Source organism: Colobus angolensis, unplaced genomic scaffold, assembly GCF_000951035.1.
Source record: "Colobus angolensis palliatus isolate OR3802 unplaced genomic scaffold, Cang.pa_1.0 Scaffold156, whole genome shotgun sequence".
NCBI classification, from domain to species: domain Eukaryota; kingdom Metazoa; phylum Chordata; class Mammalia; order Primates; family Cercopithecidae; genus Colobus; species Colobus angolensis.
In genome coordinates, this window is record NW_012114666.1 from 1,612,190 (window position 1) to 1,628,209 (window position 16,020).

At 48.7% G+C, this 16,020-nt stretch overlaps 1 protein-coding gene across 2 annotated transcripts in view; it reads left to right on the plus strand.

Annotated features, from left to right (window-relative positions):
- BMP7 (bone morphogenetic protein 7) overlaps window positions 1-16,020 on the plus strand; it is a 97,948-nt gene that overhangs the window by 53,492 nt on the left and 28,436 nt on the right. For both annotated transcript variants that reach the window (XM_011936694.1, XM_011936695.1), the window contains exon 3: window positions 8,517-8,665. In XM_011936694.1, the coding sequence (XP_011792084.1) occupies window positions 8,517-8,665 (149 nt within the window). The remainder of the gene's footprint in view (window positions 1-8,516; window positions 8,666-16,020) is intronic.

Below are 16,020 nucleotides of genomic sequence, written 5' to 3' on the forward strand. Positions count from 1 at the left end.
CACAGCTTCCGGGAAGGTGGCATACCCACAGCTTCCGGGATCAGGACCTGGGACGTGGCATACTCACAGCTTCTGGGATTGGACCTGGGAGGTGGCATACCCACAGCTTCCGGAATCGGATCTGGAAGGTGACCTACTCATAGCTTCCGGGATCAGGACCTGGATGTGTCTGAGGGGATGTTATTCTGCCTACCGTATCATCTGAAGTGTGTTTTCCTTATTTTGATGGTGGGCCTGGGCCAGCCCTGTGCTCTCCTGCCCTGCCTCCTCTAACTTGGGTGGGGCCCCTGGAGACAGCTTTCTGTGCTTCGAGTAACCTCTGGCCTGGGACCTGCTGCTCCCAGTGGAGGCCTGTCCTGAGCCTCCCTGTCCCTCAGTTTTTGGTACAATCCCCATCCTCATGTAATAGGTGGTATTAAGGTGATATTAAGTGGGGATGCAGATTGTACTGACCTCATTGGAGGTGGGAGAGTGTCGCTTAAGAGACTTGTGTGCAGTAGGTGCCCAGGACAAGGTATCAGGGTGCTGAGGGCCCCTGTCCACCAGCCAGGTGATTCCAAATGCAGCCCTTCCAACCCTGGCTTGTGCCAGCTCCCTGAAGGTGATGGGGGGCTATGTCTGAAGGTAGCAGAGGGGGAGATCAGGCTGGCTCTCAGGCTGTGATGGCGAGAAGATTTTTCATTACACTGCCCTAAATTATGGCCCAGAACTGGTGTCTAATCCTTGTTTAGCCACCAGCTGCCCATACGTAAGACAGAAACTCTCTGATCTTTCAAGCTGAAAATTAAAATGACCAGAATGGATTTCCAAGGGCCTGTTCTGCTCCTAAGACCCTGGATGGCTGGGCCCAGGGGCAGGAGGCTGAAGGAGCCCTGACGGTGGGCACAGACAGGACACGGACTGTCCCAGGCAACGAGGCAGTGTGCACTGCGTGGCCACGTTGGAATTTGTGTTTCCTGTGGCTCCAACGCCTGCCTGGGTGCCTCAGGGCCAGAGAGATCCTCAGACTCCTAACTCCACTGTGTTTTGCCCTGGAGGAGTTTCAGGGCCAGCTTCCCTGGGATCTGTTTTTGTGCTGAGGCCCTGGTCCTGCATCCCACATGGGAGTCTTACTCCCCTGGGAGTGGAGTGGTGGGTGAAGGCCCATGAGGATCAGTCTCTAAATAGCCTCTAGGAAGGTAACCAGAGGCCAAAAAAAGGACTTCCTGTCTTCCCACGTTTGAGATTTTAAAATATCCCCTTTTCCATTGTGGTAGAACTTTCCAGGGGAAGGTGGGCTGGGAGACAGTGGAAACGAGCCTGGGGATGTGCGGTTCCTCCTCCTGCTCCCTCTAGAATTAGATTTCAGCTGGTTCACCTGGGTGTCCCTGGGAGGAGGCACCCGAAAGCCCAGCAACGCACTGTCCCCAGGCTGGTGGTTAAATATTAACGTCTCTCAGTGCTGCGGCATCGGGGTCACCGGCGGCTCATGCCTTGTAGAGCAGGGCTATGGGAGAACCCAATTTCAGAAGAGAAGAGAAGACGACTTTTGGGGTCTTGCTATTTCTTTAATCAGAAACAGCCTGAGAAAGTAGAAGGATCATCAAGTTTATAGACAAAAGACATGTGGCCTGTCCCCTGGCTCTGCTGCCTTTCTGTGAGATTAGAGGAGGGGGAAAAGCTGTCCGAACCCAGGAAAGAAGGTGAGAGCCAGGCTTGCCACCTTACCTAGGTTTGTTCTGCTGATCAAGTATAACATGGAACTATGTTGCCCCATACAGATCTAGCTTTTTCCAGAAATAGGACGTGCTTACTAAATTGAGACAATATTGATGTACATGTGTTAGCTTGTAAAGGGAAGCAAAATATTTCACAGTGAATTGCTGCTGCCACTCTGGTCTGTATGCATATAAATGTTTCATGCAGATGTGTGTATACTTTAAAACAATTATTAGCATAATGGCACCTATATTTGGGGCGCTATATTTGGGGCTAAGATTGGTCTTATCCATTTTCAAAACATAACTTTATTAAGATATAAAGTGTATGATTCAGTGATTTTTGGTACATTCTGAGTTGTGCAACCAACACCACTGTCTAATGTTAGAATGTTTTCATCACCCCGAAAGGAAACTCCATACCCACTAACAGTTACCCCCATTTTCCCTACCTCTCTAGCTGTTGGCAACCACTCATCTTTCTTTTTTTCTCTTTTTTTTTGAGATGGGGTCTCACTCCGTCACTCAGGCTGGAGTGCAGTAGCGTGATCACAGCTCACTGCAGCCTCTGCCTCCTGGGCTCAAGCGATTCTCCTGCCTCAGCCGCTCGAGTAGCTGGGACTACAGGCATGTACCACCATGCCTGGTTAATTTATATATATATTATTTTATTTATTTATTTATTTATATTTATTTATTTATTTATGAGATGGAGTTTCGCTCTTGTTTCCCAGGCTGGAGTACAGTGGCGCAATTTAACAGAGATGGAGTTTCTCCATGTTGGTCAGGCTGGTCTTGAACTCCCGACCTCAGGTGATCCGCCCGCCTTGGCCTCCCAAAGTGCTGGGATTATAGGCGTGAGTCACTGTGCCTGGCCAATTTTTATATTTTTTGTAGAGGCGGGGTTTTGCCATCTTGCCCAGTCTGGTCTTGAACTCCTGCGCTCAAGCAATCTGCCCACCTCTAACTCCCAAAGTGCTGGGATTACAGGCGTGAGCCACCATACCTGGCCCTACTTTCTGTCTTTATGGATTTGCCTATTTGGGACATTTCATAGAAATGGACTCATACACTATGCAATCTTTTGAGTCTGACTCCTTTTTCTTAGCATAATGATTTCAAGATTCATCTGTGTTGTAGCCTTTATCAGAACTTCAGTTTTTAATGGCAAATAATATTCTGTTGTATCAATTTACTGTATTTTGTTTATCTGTTCGTGAGTTGGTGGACACTTCACTGTTTCTACCTTTTTGGCTGTGAATAATCCTGCTATGAACATTGGTGTGTAAGATTTTGGGTGCACATATATTTTAATTGCTTCTGTGGGTAGTCGAGTTGCTGGGTCACATGGTAATTCTACATCTGACGTTTTGAGACACCACCATACTGTTTTCCAGAGTGGTTGCCCCGTTTTCCAATCCTACCATTAGTGTATGAGAGTTCTACTTTCCACGTCCTTGCCAGTAACACGTTATCATCTGTGCTTTTGGCTCTGGTCATCCTAGTGGGTGTGAAGTGCTGTCTCACTGTGGTTTCAGTTTGTGTTTCCCTAATGGTTGATGATGTTTAGCATCTTTTCATGGCTCACTGGCCATTTGCACGTCTTCTTTAGGAAAACATCTGTTCAAATTAGCCTTCTCTATTTTGGGAGTCAGTGGCATGCTAGCTTTACAATATGGGTTTCAAACTCTCCCTCTTCCATGTTCTTGATCAAATTATATAAGAAAGAATTATCTGTTGGTAATTTGCAAAATTTGTGGTTATAAAACCAGCTGGGGTATGGGGGTGGGAAAGACCTTCCTATTTCAATTTCTTTTGGGCAAATCAAAATTTTCATTTCTTTTTGCACCAATTTTTGCATTTTGCATTTTTCCAGAAGTTTACATCCTACAAATTCTGTTTCTTAAATACTTTCCTATCATATTTCCACCTTGTCAACAAGTGTAGCTTTATATGGTCCTTTGAAGCGACTGTGCAGGGCTCTGTTGCCTTGGACGTGCCATAATGTTTTTACCAGTCCCTCTCACTGGATGGTTAGTTTTCAGTTTTTCTGTTATAAACAATGTGACTGTTGTTTGGGTTATGTATCTCTGAAACTAACCACTCACATGTAGTAGCTTAAAACAACATTATTTTATTGCTCAGGAATTTAGGCAGGGCTTAGCTGGGTGGTTCTTCTACTCTTTCTGGTATCTTCTGTGGTCACTGATGGAGCTAGGAGCTTGACTAGGTCTGGAAGGCCCGAGATGGCACCTCACTGGGGACTGACTTGGTTTCTCTCTCTCTCTCTCTCTCTCTCTCTGGTTTATAGATCCTTATCCTTTATGGCCTGTGCCTCCTTCCCCTCCATGTGGTCTCTTCTTTAGCAGTGTAGTCAGATTTCTTGATTCAGTGGCTTGCTTCCCAGAGGGCAAACATAGAAATGATAGGCTTCTTAAATCCTAATCCTGAGCCTGGCAGGGCTTCAGTTCCACTGGGTCCTACTGGTCACAGCAGATTACGTGATCAGTCCAGACTTCAGAGGTAGGGAACAGACGCCACAAGTTTATGGGACAGCAGCATCTGCGTACAGAGACAAGGAATTATTGGTAGCCGTATTTGCAGAAAATCTAACACTACTGTGAACATAGTACACTTTTCTGACAGATTTTGGAGTCCAAGGTAAACGTGCTTGGAATGGACATGTAGTCTGTTGACTGGAGGACTGTGGGCAAGTCACGTAACCTCTGGGGCCAAGACATGTAAAGTCCCCATTCTAGGATTTCCTGAAGTTTAGCAGAGAATGGACACCAACACTGATACACCTTGTAATAACTATATTTCAGGAGCATCTGGGAGTTTGCTGCCAGGCTGGTCTTAACTTGGCTCTTCCTAATCATTGAAAAAGATAGCATTATTCTCATTTTACATAAGAGGAAATGAAGACACAGGAATTATCTGGCATAACCTTGCCTTATCCCTTCTCCATCACCCGGGTTTCATCCCTCTCTAGTATTTTCTCTGTCTGTGATGACAGCACGTATCATACAGGATTCGACATATTCCTATGTGTCTCTTGTCCCCAGGTGAGTGAAGGAGGTGGCAGGGTTTAAGCGCTCAGGTTCTTGAGTCAGGTTTCCTGCACTGTCGCCTGGTTCTGCCACTTATCAGGTGTGTCACTGCAAACAATTGGCTTCTTTTCACTGACCCCGACTTTTCTCATCTGTAAAACGGTAACAGGACTTTGACCATTTCAAAGGGCTGGTGGGAAGATTCGGAGAACCAAAGTGTGGAAAGCACCGAGATTCTCAGCAGTAGCAAAGGTGAAAGAACGCATTTAGGTTCCTCAAGGCCTTTCACCCTGAGCCTTCCCTGCCTCTTCTCTCACCTGGGCTGGGCCAGGGAGGCCAATGTGTTCAAGGTAAATAAAAATGTCACAAAGGGCTCCTTCAGTGCTCTCCTGGTTGTAAGAACCAGTGTTCTTTTATGATGCTCGAGGTGGCAACTAGAAATTCCCCCTCTCCCGGCTGTCAGACTGGACCTGGCTGCTGAGTAATTCCTTCCTTGTCCTTTCCATGAGGTTCAGCCTCACACCTGGGCTCTCAGTCTGAAAGCAAAGCCCGTGTTAGCATCTCACATTTGACCCATCTCAGCAAGGCTCCTGTCTCCCGGTGCCTTCCGATGAAGATCTGGCTCTCCTAAACGTGCCTGGGACACATTGCAAACTATGACTTGAAGGAGGGGAGTCGACGCGTTCACGTTGATTCATGGATGAGTCAGCGCTGGCCTGTAGCATCTGGCCTCAGTGTCATAGCCTGCAATAAGAGAATGCTCAGTATCGTTTGGCGAGGCGTTCTCTGTTTAAAGACCTCACTCTGTTCCCCTGGTTACCATTCATTGTTTCACTGTCCTCGAGGGCCTGTCCAGATTATCTGGTCACATTTTCCTGCTAACAACAATTTTCCAGCAAAATCACCACCTGGGTTTGTGACTTCTGTGCTGGGGTGTGGATATTTCCTACAGGGACCTTGGGAGCCTGATTCAGTAGGAGAAGTTGTTTCAACTTGGAGTGGTGCTTCTTGTCTCATCTGCTAATTGTTGAGAATAGCTAATGGTTCATTGACAACCTTGGTAGCTTTTCAAAGCCAGGAAAGTCATCCAGGCAAACTGGAGATAAGACAGCAGGAAATTCTTGTTTATAAGTTTAAAATCTGTGTAGACATCCCCAAAGCCAGCCTGAAACTACCTCTAAAAGAGCATGGGGAAGAAGAAGTTAATGAGTCATGAAAAATCATCTCATTATTTTAATTCAGTTTGGATGTGAAAGGGAAACTTAGGGTCTTCAAAGTCCTGGGTGGCTCTAAAAAGACTTCCTTGCTTCTGTCATCTCTCTGTGCTTGAGAGAGGAATGAGTTCTTTACAATCTTAAAAAAAAAAAAAACCAAAAACCTCATTCCTCATAGTCCTGGAGACTGGGAAGTCCGGCAGGGTCAGTGTCTGGTGAAGGCTGCCCTCTGCTTCAAGATGACAAGATGTCCTCACGTGGCCAAAGGTAGAAAAGCAAAAAGGGACCAGACTTTCCCAAACTCATTCATAAATACATCAATCCATCCCCAATGGCCTAATCACCTCCTAAAGGGCCCACCTCTTAATGATGATGCATTGGGGATTTTCAACATGAGTCTTGGGAAGGACAAAACATTGAAACCACAGCGATAACAGAATTAAGCATTTTCTGAATCAGGTTCTGGGGGTTGTTAAAAAGGAGAGTTTGGGGGGGCCTGAGATGAGGTGACTCCTGCCCCCATCTTTGGTCCTGGTGATGCTGTCCATTGCTGTGGGGTGCCCACCTTCCCATAGCTAGGAGTGGGCACACGACTTGACTGGGCCAACTGGATTCTCTCCCCCAGAGTTTTGGATGGAGAGAGGCCCAGAGGGAAAAGCAGCTCCGATTTGTTCCTTCTGTGCTTGTGCCTGAGAAAATTGCCCTGTGCCCTCACACCTGCCTTGGTTCCTGTCTGTTTCTGACTCTAGTTCTTCTTCCCTGTGTAGGCTTCTCTGGGTCTGTTAATCTCCCAGTACTCACTAACATTACAGATCTGTTTCCCATGTGCTTTCTCTGAGCCTTGTTCACATTGATGTGCCTGATGAATGTCTGACAGATTATGGCATGCAGCAGAAGGATGATCTAGCAGACCTCACAAACCTAGAGTTGTCCAGGTCAGACAGGAAGATAAATAGGGGTGGTTTTCCACAGTGTTAGTAGGGAGAGCTGAGGGCTGGAGCCAACTGGAGATGTGTGCCTCATCAAAGGGACATCGGTGGCTCGGCTCCTGCCTGTGGTTTAGTGGGTTACATTCCAATGAGGTTGACTGGTGAAAGGCTCTGAAAAGGCAGTGTCCAGAAGAACTGTCTTTGTGTATGGTTGCAAGCTTGGGCTTGCAGGTAGCCTGGTTGGTTTCCAGTCCTGCCTGGACTGTCCTAGTGGTATAACCCTGGGCACATAACTCAAACTTTCGGAGCCTCAGTTTTGAGTTCTGCACAATGGCATGGGGAATATTATCTACCCCACATAGTATCGTAAGAACCAAGTGACATGAGACTGGTCAGGCATTTCAACCCGGAGCCTGGCACATGGTAAGTGCTCCATAAAGGGTATGTCTGACATCTTTACGTGTGAGCAGAGAAGATTCACTGTAATCCCCAGGAAGATTAGGTAACTCCAGGTATGATAGAGACTGTTGTTGCCCTGGGGCAGGGACCAGTGTCACGTTGTTCATCATTGTGCCTTGGTTTCTGGTACAACACAGAGGTATAAACATTCTAGTTGGCTATTAAAGGACTTAAAGTATTGAAACTTTGAATCTTTATTAAAAGTGTGCAAGAAATGTTATGAAGATTTTTCATACTAAATTTCTACTATCCAGAAACATAACAATCCACTTATCTACTCACTTATTCATCTACTCATCTACTCATTCATCCATCCATCCACCCATCTACCCATCCACTCATTCACCTACCTGCCCACCCATCTACTCATCCATCCATCCACCCATCCACCCAACCACCCACTCATCTACCCATCCATTCACTTATCCATTCACTTATCCATCCATCCATCCATCCATCCATCCACTCATTCACCCATGTACCCATCCATCCACCCACCTATCCATCCATTCACTCATTCACCCACATACCCATCCATCCACCCACCTATCCATCTACCCATCCATCCACCCTCCATCCCCTATCGAGTTAATTATGATTTTACCCATTTTGCTACTGTAAAAAGTGAGGAAGAGAGAATGAAAGGATTTTCACTGTTAATACCATCAGTCCAGAGATTCACCTCCTACCTCTTGGTGGGCTCAGGAAGATGGTGCACGTCCTGGAAATGAACTTAGGGTTGTGGGAATTGAATGAGACAGCGTAGTGTTGAGCCTGTGGGACAGTATCTGGCACATGGTGAATAGTTCAGTCACTATCAACTTCTGCTGTCTGAGACTCTTCCAGCAACACGGAGGCTGCATAATCCCTGTCTTCCTGTACTCTGTCCCGCTGGGATGCCCCTAACAATTTGTGGGGTGATATTGCCTTGTAACAGCTGCCTGTTCCCTGCATGTGTCTCTTTGTAGCTCTTCTGCACTCTCGTTCCTCACCACAACTACTGAGAGGTCTTTGTGCCTGGATCTTGGTCTGATGTTCCCACTTGTGGGGGACCAGTGGACTCTTTCCCTCCCCTCCCACCCTATGAGGCTCTGCTTCCCATCTGTTGGGGAAGCTGAGCTGTGACCTGGCTGACGCGAAGCCTGTGTCTCTCCTCCTCTCTCGCAGGGAATCGGATCTCTTCCTGCTCGACAGCCGCACCCTCTGGGCCTCTGAGGAGGGCTGGCTGGTGTTCGACATCACAGCCACCAGCAACCACTGGGTGGTCAATCCGCGGCACAACCTGGGCCTGCAGCTCTCGGTGGAGACGCTGGATGGTGAGTCCCCCGGCCACTGCCACCACCAGTCCTAATGCAGCCTGTGCTCCTGGACTTCAGGAGGGTGTCAGCAGTGCTCATGCTTGCCTCACCATAAACAGGCTTCCCCACCCCTCCCAACCAGTACTCCATGTGCAGCCTTTTGATCCAAACCGGAAGCAGCCCCTTGCCCTCTTTCCATAAGAAGATTACATGTTTGGCCATAGCAGAATTGGGTAAGGCTTCATTACACAAAGGGTGGTCCCACATCAGCAGGGGTGAGGGCAGCCCTCTTATGAGAAATGCATAATCCTGGGCCCGCCCCAGACCTGCTGCATCAGAACCTGCACTTTAACTAGAGCTCCAGGGTGACACCACCGGACACAGGACATTCTGGACTGTCCGTGAACTGCAGGGTGTTTGGCAGCATCCCTGGTCTCTTACTCACTAGATGCTAGTAGCATCTCCCAGTTGTGACACCCAAAAATGTCTCCAGACATCGCCAGATTGTCCCCTGTGGGACAAAGTTGCCCTCATGCAAGTCATTAGTCCCTTCCACATTAGAACCTGAATGTGGGTCTGAGTCCCCAATTCCTGGAGAATCCATTGTGAGTCTGCCCTCCCCCACACCTCTCATTCCCACCACAGTTCTGCCTCCTTTGAGAAGGGAAGAAGGAAGGATGGTGAGTGGGGAAGTGGGAATGGGCTTCTCTATGCTAATTTTTCCCCACCCCAAACAGATAACAAATGGTATCTTGTAGCTTGACTTTGCTTAAAATTCAGTGATGATGGTTTCCAGCTGTGTAGCTTCTTCCTTCCACCAGTTTTATGAACAAACATTTTTTTTCATTTATTTTTGAATAAACACCTTCGCAATGTTTGCCTTTGGAGCTGTGAGCGATACATGTGTAACACGAAATAGTTTCCCTCCCACTTTCTTCTCCAGCTGCTGAGTTCCACTTCCCAGGGACAATTGCTGTTTCCTTCTTTTCAGAGATGCTCTCTGGGTATTTCAGAAATTACATGGAGATTCAGCTTTCAGTTTTTCCCCCTCCCATAAATGGTGGCTTGGCATATATAGTGTTCTCCAACTGATGACTTATCTCAGAGATTGGTCCTGTCAGCCATTAAAGAGCTTCCTTGTTCCATATGTTTTGTGTCCATGTAGCTCTGCCACCCACACACACTGTGGCGTTGGACAATTTCCCTAACCTGTCAGAGCCTGGGCTTTCTCATCTCCAGCATGCAGGTGATGAGAGGGTTTGGGCTATTGAGTTGTTACAAGATGTAATGGGTTATTATGGGAAGAGTTTTTAAAAATAGTGCCTTAATGTGCATGGGATTTTCCCAGGCATCTTGGTAAAATGCAGATTCTGATTCAGCTGGCCTGGGGCAGAGGAGTCTGTGTTTTCAGACAGCCTCCAGGTAACAGAAGCTGCTGGTCCCTGGACCATGCTTTGAGTAATGAGGCTTAGAACAGGACCTAATTGTCATACACATGTAAAGGAGAGCAGTCATCATCATCATCATCACCACCACCATCATCATCATCATCATAACTGACTTACCCAGCTCTCCTGGGATGGATGCCTAGGTGCTTTCTAGTCTTTTGGTCTCACAAACAGGGCTTCAGTGGGAAACCTCGGTGTGTAGGTCATTTTTCATTTGAGTGTAACTCTAGGACAAGTTCCTGAAGGTGGTGGTGTCTATTTGTAGTTTTTTGTTTTGTTTTGTTTTGTTTTTGTTTTTGTTTTTGTTTTTTGAGATGGAGTCTCACTGTGTCGCCCAGGTTGGAGTGCAATGGCACGATCTCAGCTCACTATAACCTCTGCCTCCTAGGTTCAAGCGATCCTCCTGCTTCAGCTGCTTGAGTAGCTGGGACTACAGGCGCCTGCCACCATACCTGGCTACTTTTTCTATTTTTAGTAGAGACAGTGTTTTACCGTGTTGGTCAGGCTGGTCTTGAACTCCTGACCTCGGGTGATCTGCCCGCCTTGGCTTCCTGAAGTGCTAGAATTACAGGCACGAGCCGCCGTGCCTAGCCTATTTGTAGTTTTGATAGATAATGTCAGTTTGGCCTCTTTAGAGGCCATTCCACTTGCGTCTCCACCAGCAGTGCGTGAGGATGCCTGTTTTCCCATTGTTGCCAGTTCAAGTTCTCAAACGTAGATTTTTGCTAATCCAACAGATAACAAGTGGTATCTTGTAGCCTGACTTTGCTTTTTTTCTTATTCTGTGTGAGGTGGGGAATTTTTTTCATGTGTGCCATTTGCAGTTTCTTCCTATACATGGTATGTTCATATCCTCTGCCCATTGTTCTGGTAGGTTTTGGTCTTTTTCTATATGATTTTGGTTCTTTGCAGTTTGAGCAGCAAACATTTCCCCAGTTTTTTAGTTTAATTTTTACTTTCCGTATGCTGGAGTTTGCCACGTGGATTAAGACAGTAGAGCTTGGCCAGGCACAGTGGCTCACGCCTGTAATCCCAGCACTTTGGGAGGCCGAGGCAGGTGGATCACTTGAGGTCAGGAGTTTGAAACCAGCCTGGCCAACATGGTAAAACCCTGTCTCTACTAAAAATACAAAACAAAAAACAAAAAACAAAAAAAAATAGCCAGGCGTGGTGGTGCGTACCCATAATCCCAGCTATTCGGGAGGCTGAGGCAGAAGAATCGCTTGAACCCAGGAGGCGGGGGTTGCAGTGAGCCCAGATGGCACCATTGCACTCCAGCCTGGGTAACAGAGAGAGAATCCATCTCAAAAAAGAAAAGAAAAAAAAAAGACAATAGAGCTGAATGTAATAACCTTTTCCTTGATTGATCCTGGACTTTCCCTCTTTTTCTTCCTGTCAAAGGCCACTGCCTTAGTCTGGAGCTGGGGGCACATCCTGGCCAGCATCTTGGGGACAATTTATCAAAGTGTAGTTTAGGGGCCCTTATCTCTTTCTCCAGCTTAGGTGCCTGGCAGTAGGATGTGGGTAGCAGGAACAATTCCAGCATTTGATAGGCCTGCGGGAAGTCTGAGTGAGAAAATAGAGACCCTCCTCACCCCAGACCATCCAGAACATGCGCTCTGCCTGAGTTGTAGAATTACTCACGTAAAGCCACAGGCCATGTGAGGGGACTGAAGAGTTTAGCACCACACTCTTGTCCCCTGCATCCCAGACCAGTCTTCTTTCTACTGCTTGTCCCCCACTTCCCCTCGACCCTGCAACTTGTTCTTCTTCCCGTTTCCATGCCCCTGAGAGTTAAAAGTGGTCCTAGAAGACACTGGAGCTTTCCATTGCTGTCTTAGGGGTTGGTAAACTCTAGCCCGCTGACTAGAGTCAGCCTGCAGCCTGATTTGTGTGTGTGTGTGTGTGGCCTGTGATCTAAGAATAGTTTCACATTTTTAAATGATTGAGGAAAATCGAAAGAAGAAGAATATTTAATATCATATAAAATTACATGAAATGTACATTTTGGTGTCCATACCTAATGTTTTATTGACACAGCCATACTCGTTTGTTTACATTGTGTATGGGGCTGCTTTTATGCTTTCACAGCAAAGTCGAGTAATTGTAACAGAGACTCTGTGGCCTGCTAAGCTGAAAATATGTATTATTTTCAGAAATACTAACAGAAAAAGTTTGTGATGCCTGCTCTATACCAGCAATCCTCAGACTGTTCCGTGAAGTGCCAGTAGGTGCCTCAGGGAAAAAAGGAAGAGTTTCACAGTCGTTTAAGTATAAGGAATGCTAGGCTGAATAAATGAAACAGATTTCTTTGCAGGACTTATCAGAGCATTTATTTTGCCAGTGTCCATTATGAGTCTCTGGATAGGAAATATTGCCTCAAGGAATTCCAAACTCATCTAGCAACAGAATCATTTGACTCTTCTTTTTCCCTAAAAGCCCCTGTGGAGCATTCTAGGGATAAGATAAAAATGAAGTAATATGGCTAAGGTGGACTTAATTCCCTTCTTCACAGTAACCATTTCTGTGGACTTGTAGATGTTGGGGAGACCTTCCAACTGGGCCCCAGTGGGTTCTGTGCTTCTCTGTCTTGCCTGCCCAGCTGGTTCAGGTGATTTTTCTCTTATTTGATGCCAGCCCTGTGTCCAGCTCCTCCTAGTACCGCTCCTGCCTTCACCATTCCCCCCAGACACATTCAGAGTCCTTTTGCCCTTTTTGCCTCCAGCACCTACTCCCCGCATTGTCCAGGTTATGGGGAAAGGCTCAGCATTGGTGGAGGCAGTGCTGCCCGATGGTTAGAGCTCGGGCTCCCGAGCCAGGCTCCCCTGGTTCAAATCCCAGCCCTGCTGTTTCCGGCCTTGTGACCCAGAGTGAGTCACGTAATGTGTCTCATCTGGAAAATGGGGTTAATAATAGTTTCCATCCCCAAGCGTGGTTGTGAGGGATTAGATGAGCTCATGTGAGTGAAGAGTTTAATTGCTCAGTGTGTGGTTGCTACGAAGCACCACTGTCTCTTGTGATCGTCACAATTAGCCAGCAAGGTAGATGCTATGGTTCACATCCCCGTGGTGCAGGCAGGAAATGGAGGCTCCTGAGAACCTGCCGGGGCTCCGTATTTCAGCAGCCCACCCGAGACCCTCTCCGTTCCTTGCAGCCTAGTGGCTGCACGTTGCTGTCTAGAGTCAGATCGAGGATTAGATGCTGTGTCCGTGACCCCCTCTGGCTCCGTGACACCCTCTTTGCCCCTCCTGGGCAGGGCCCTGGGGGCCGGGTGTGGTGTCACCGCCCAGGGACTTGGCTTGTCCAGGTGCTGTGCGCGCCCAGGCAGTGAGTTTGGTGTGGTTGCCCAAGTCGGGGGAGGATCACCCACTCAGATTGTCAGGGAGGGGCAAAGTGTATAATGGCCAGTTGGCTGTGTGGAGTTTTGGACCTTTTGGGGATGAGCTAAGGAGCAAGTGAGTCCAGGATTTTCGAGACACCATGGCTGTGAAAATGCTTTGTTTTCCCCACCGTGGAGGATCTCAAGCCTGGTGTCCATCAGGGTCACCCTGCAGGGCAAACTGCACGTGCGGGTGCCTGGGCTCCATTTCAGACCCACCGTGGGGGATCTCTGACGATGCGCCCAGGAATATGCCCTTTTTCCCTAGTAGCTTTAGGGGGGTACACGTGGTTTTGGTTCCATGGACAGATCATATAGTGGTGAAGTCTGAGATTCTAGTGCTCCTGTCAGTCAAGTAGTATACACTGCACCCAACATGTAGTTTTTTATTCCTTAGTCACCTTTTAAAATAAGATTTGGGTAACTTGAGGCCTGGCCCGGTGACAATACTCTGGCAAAGTTGTGCACAGTGCCTGTGGCAGCCTGTTTACAAGATGGTGCCTGGGCTGACAGGTGCCCCTCGGGTTCTCGGTCTCAACCCTCCCCTGCCAGATCCTGCATGGGGAAGGGCAGCAGGGCCTGTGGGAGGCGGTGTGCATCCGAGAAATCAGTGCACACTTGCTTTGTGCCTGGCCCCGAGCTGGCTGCAGAGGCCCTGGTCCCTACCCTGGGAACTTCTTACTGACCTTAACTCAGAGAATAATCTGCCTGCACCAGCATCCAGAGAAGACAGGGGCCCAGGCAGCAGTGCCCATGCCCATGTCACCATCCAGAAGGGGTAGAGACAGGGTCACCTGAACCTTGCAACCACTAGGCAGTTACACTGTGCCTGGATGTAGAGGGGGCCCTGGCAGCTGCTGGAATTTGGAGTCTGTACACTTCCTGGGGCCTTACTTTTCTCATGCACACAATGGGCATGTGGAGGAGAGTAATTGGGGCCAGTGTGCTTCCATTCTAGTGGGGTGCAGCCAGCAAAGACCTTATTGCGGAAGCCTGGTGTTTGACCCCACGTGAGTCCCTGCCTGCCAGTGGTCTCCAAAACTCCAAAGCCCAGATGGCGCCCTCCTTCCCTCCCATCTGGCTACAGGTGGGGGGTCTTGAGGTCAAAGTGCGGAGGTGCCCTTCTGAGACCACCCAGGAAGCGTGCGTCTGTTCCCTCTTCCTCCCAGCTGGGCCCTCCTGTGAGTCACCACGCGGAGCAGCAGCAGCAGCTGGGGCTCCGCTCCGGGCCAGCGTGCCCTCCTGGGGAGGGACCTATAACTCCCAGGCACCTGCAGCTCGTCAGGAGGGGCCGAGCGGGGAGCCCGGTCTCATCTCCCTGGGGATGGGCTGGCGCTGCAGGAATGAGGGCTGGAGTCTGTTTGTCTTTCCCTTAGTACAGAAGAGAGGAGAGGCAGCCTCTCCACTTGTTGCAGCCCCCAGGCTGTACTTCCCACCCATGGACTGGCTGTGTCCTACACCCCACGCTGGATGCTGGTGTCAGGGACCCGGGGTGAATCTAGCACTGCCCAGAGCCCTGTGAGAAAGGAGAGGATAGAGAGGAGAGTGTGAGGAGAGGAGAGGAGAGGAGGGGAGGGGAGGGGAGGGGAGGGGGAAGAGCAAGAGGAGAGGAGAGGATAGAGAGGAGAGCCAGAGGAGAGAAGAGGGAGAGGAGAGGCCAGGCACCCTTGAGTGGAGGGAATCCTGCAGCTTGGGGCTCCTCCCACCTTGTGGCCTTAAGGCAGAGGAGCCCTCCCTGCAGGCCAGGCCCTGAGCTGGCAGCGTCGGTACAGCTTTTGGAAGCAGGATGGACGAGCAGCCCCTGCACATACATACTCTGGCACCCAAGGCCCTGTCATAGCACAGCTCCTCAGTCACCTCTGTGTAGTCTCAGCAGCTGCTCCAACCTCTTGGGGTCTTGTTCCTTTGTCTGCTCCATGAGCATAATAACATCACGGGTTCTGTGGGCGGCTGGAAGAAGGAAGTGAGTTCACAGAACATGCTGAATCCCGGGCCCAGCTCCCTGTCTGTGCTCATGAATGTTAGATGTTCTAATTGTTGATTTATTTAGTTCTCACAATAATCCTGCCCAGGTAGCACAATTGATATCACCAACATTTTATAGATGAGGAAATAGAAACTGAGAAGGCTGGGAAACTTTCTCATGACTCCCAGGTGTAGACCTGGGCTTTGACCAGAGGATTGTGACTCCAACCCCCTTCCTCTTTGCTGGAGAATCTTCCAATGAATGTGTTCACCAGGCTGCAGCCTCCGGATGGGGTTTGGAGGGGTAGATGAGCCCGTGCAGGGGACCCAGCCTGGCCGTCCAGAGGTAGAGATGCCAGGACCCTCTAACATGTTCGGTCTTGCCTGGCTTCTCACCTGGGAAGGAAAGTGTTTCCAAAAAGAACTCAGAAGACAGTAGGACTCACTGTAGGAGCCCCCTTGGCGGAAGTGGCGAGGGCTGCACTTGACTTCCATGGGCTCCTCCCTCCGTTACAAAAAAAAAAAAAAAATTGTAGAGCTTGGCCAGGCACAGTGGCTCACGCCTGTAATCCCAGCACTTT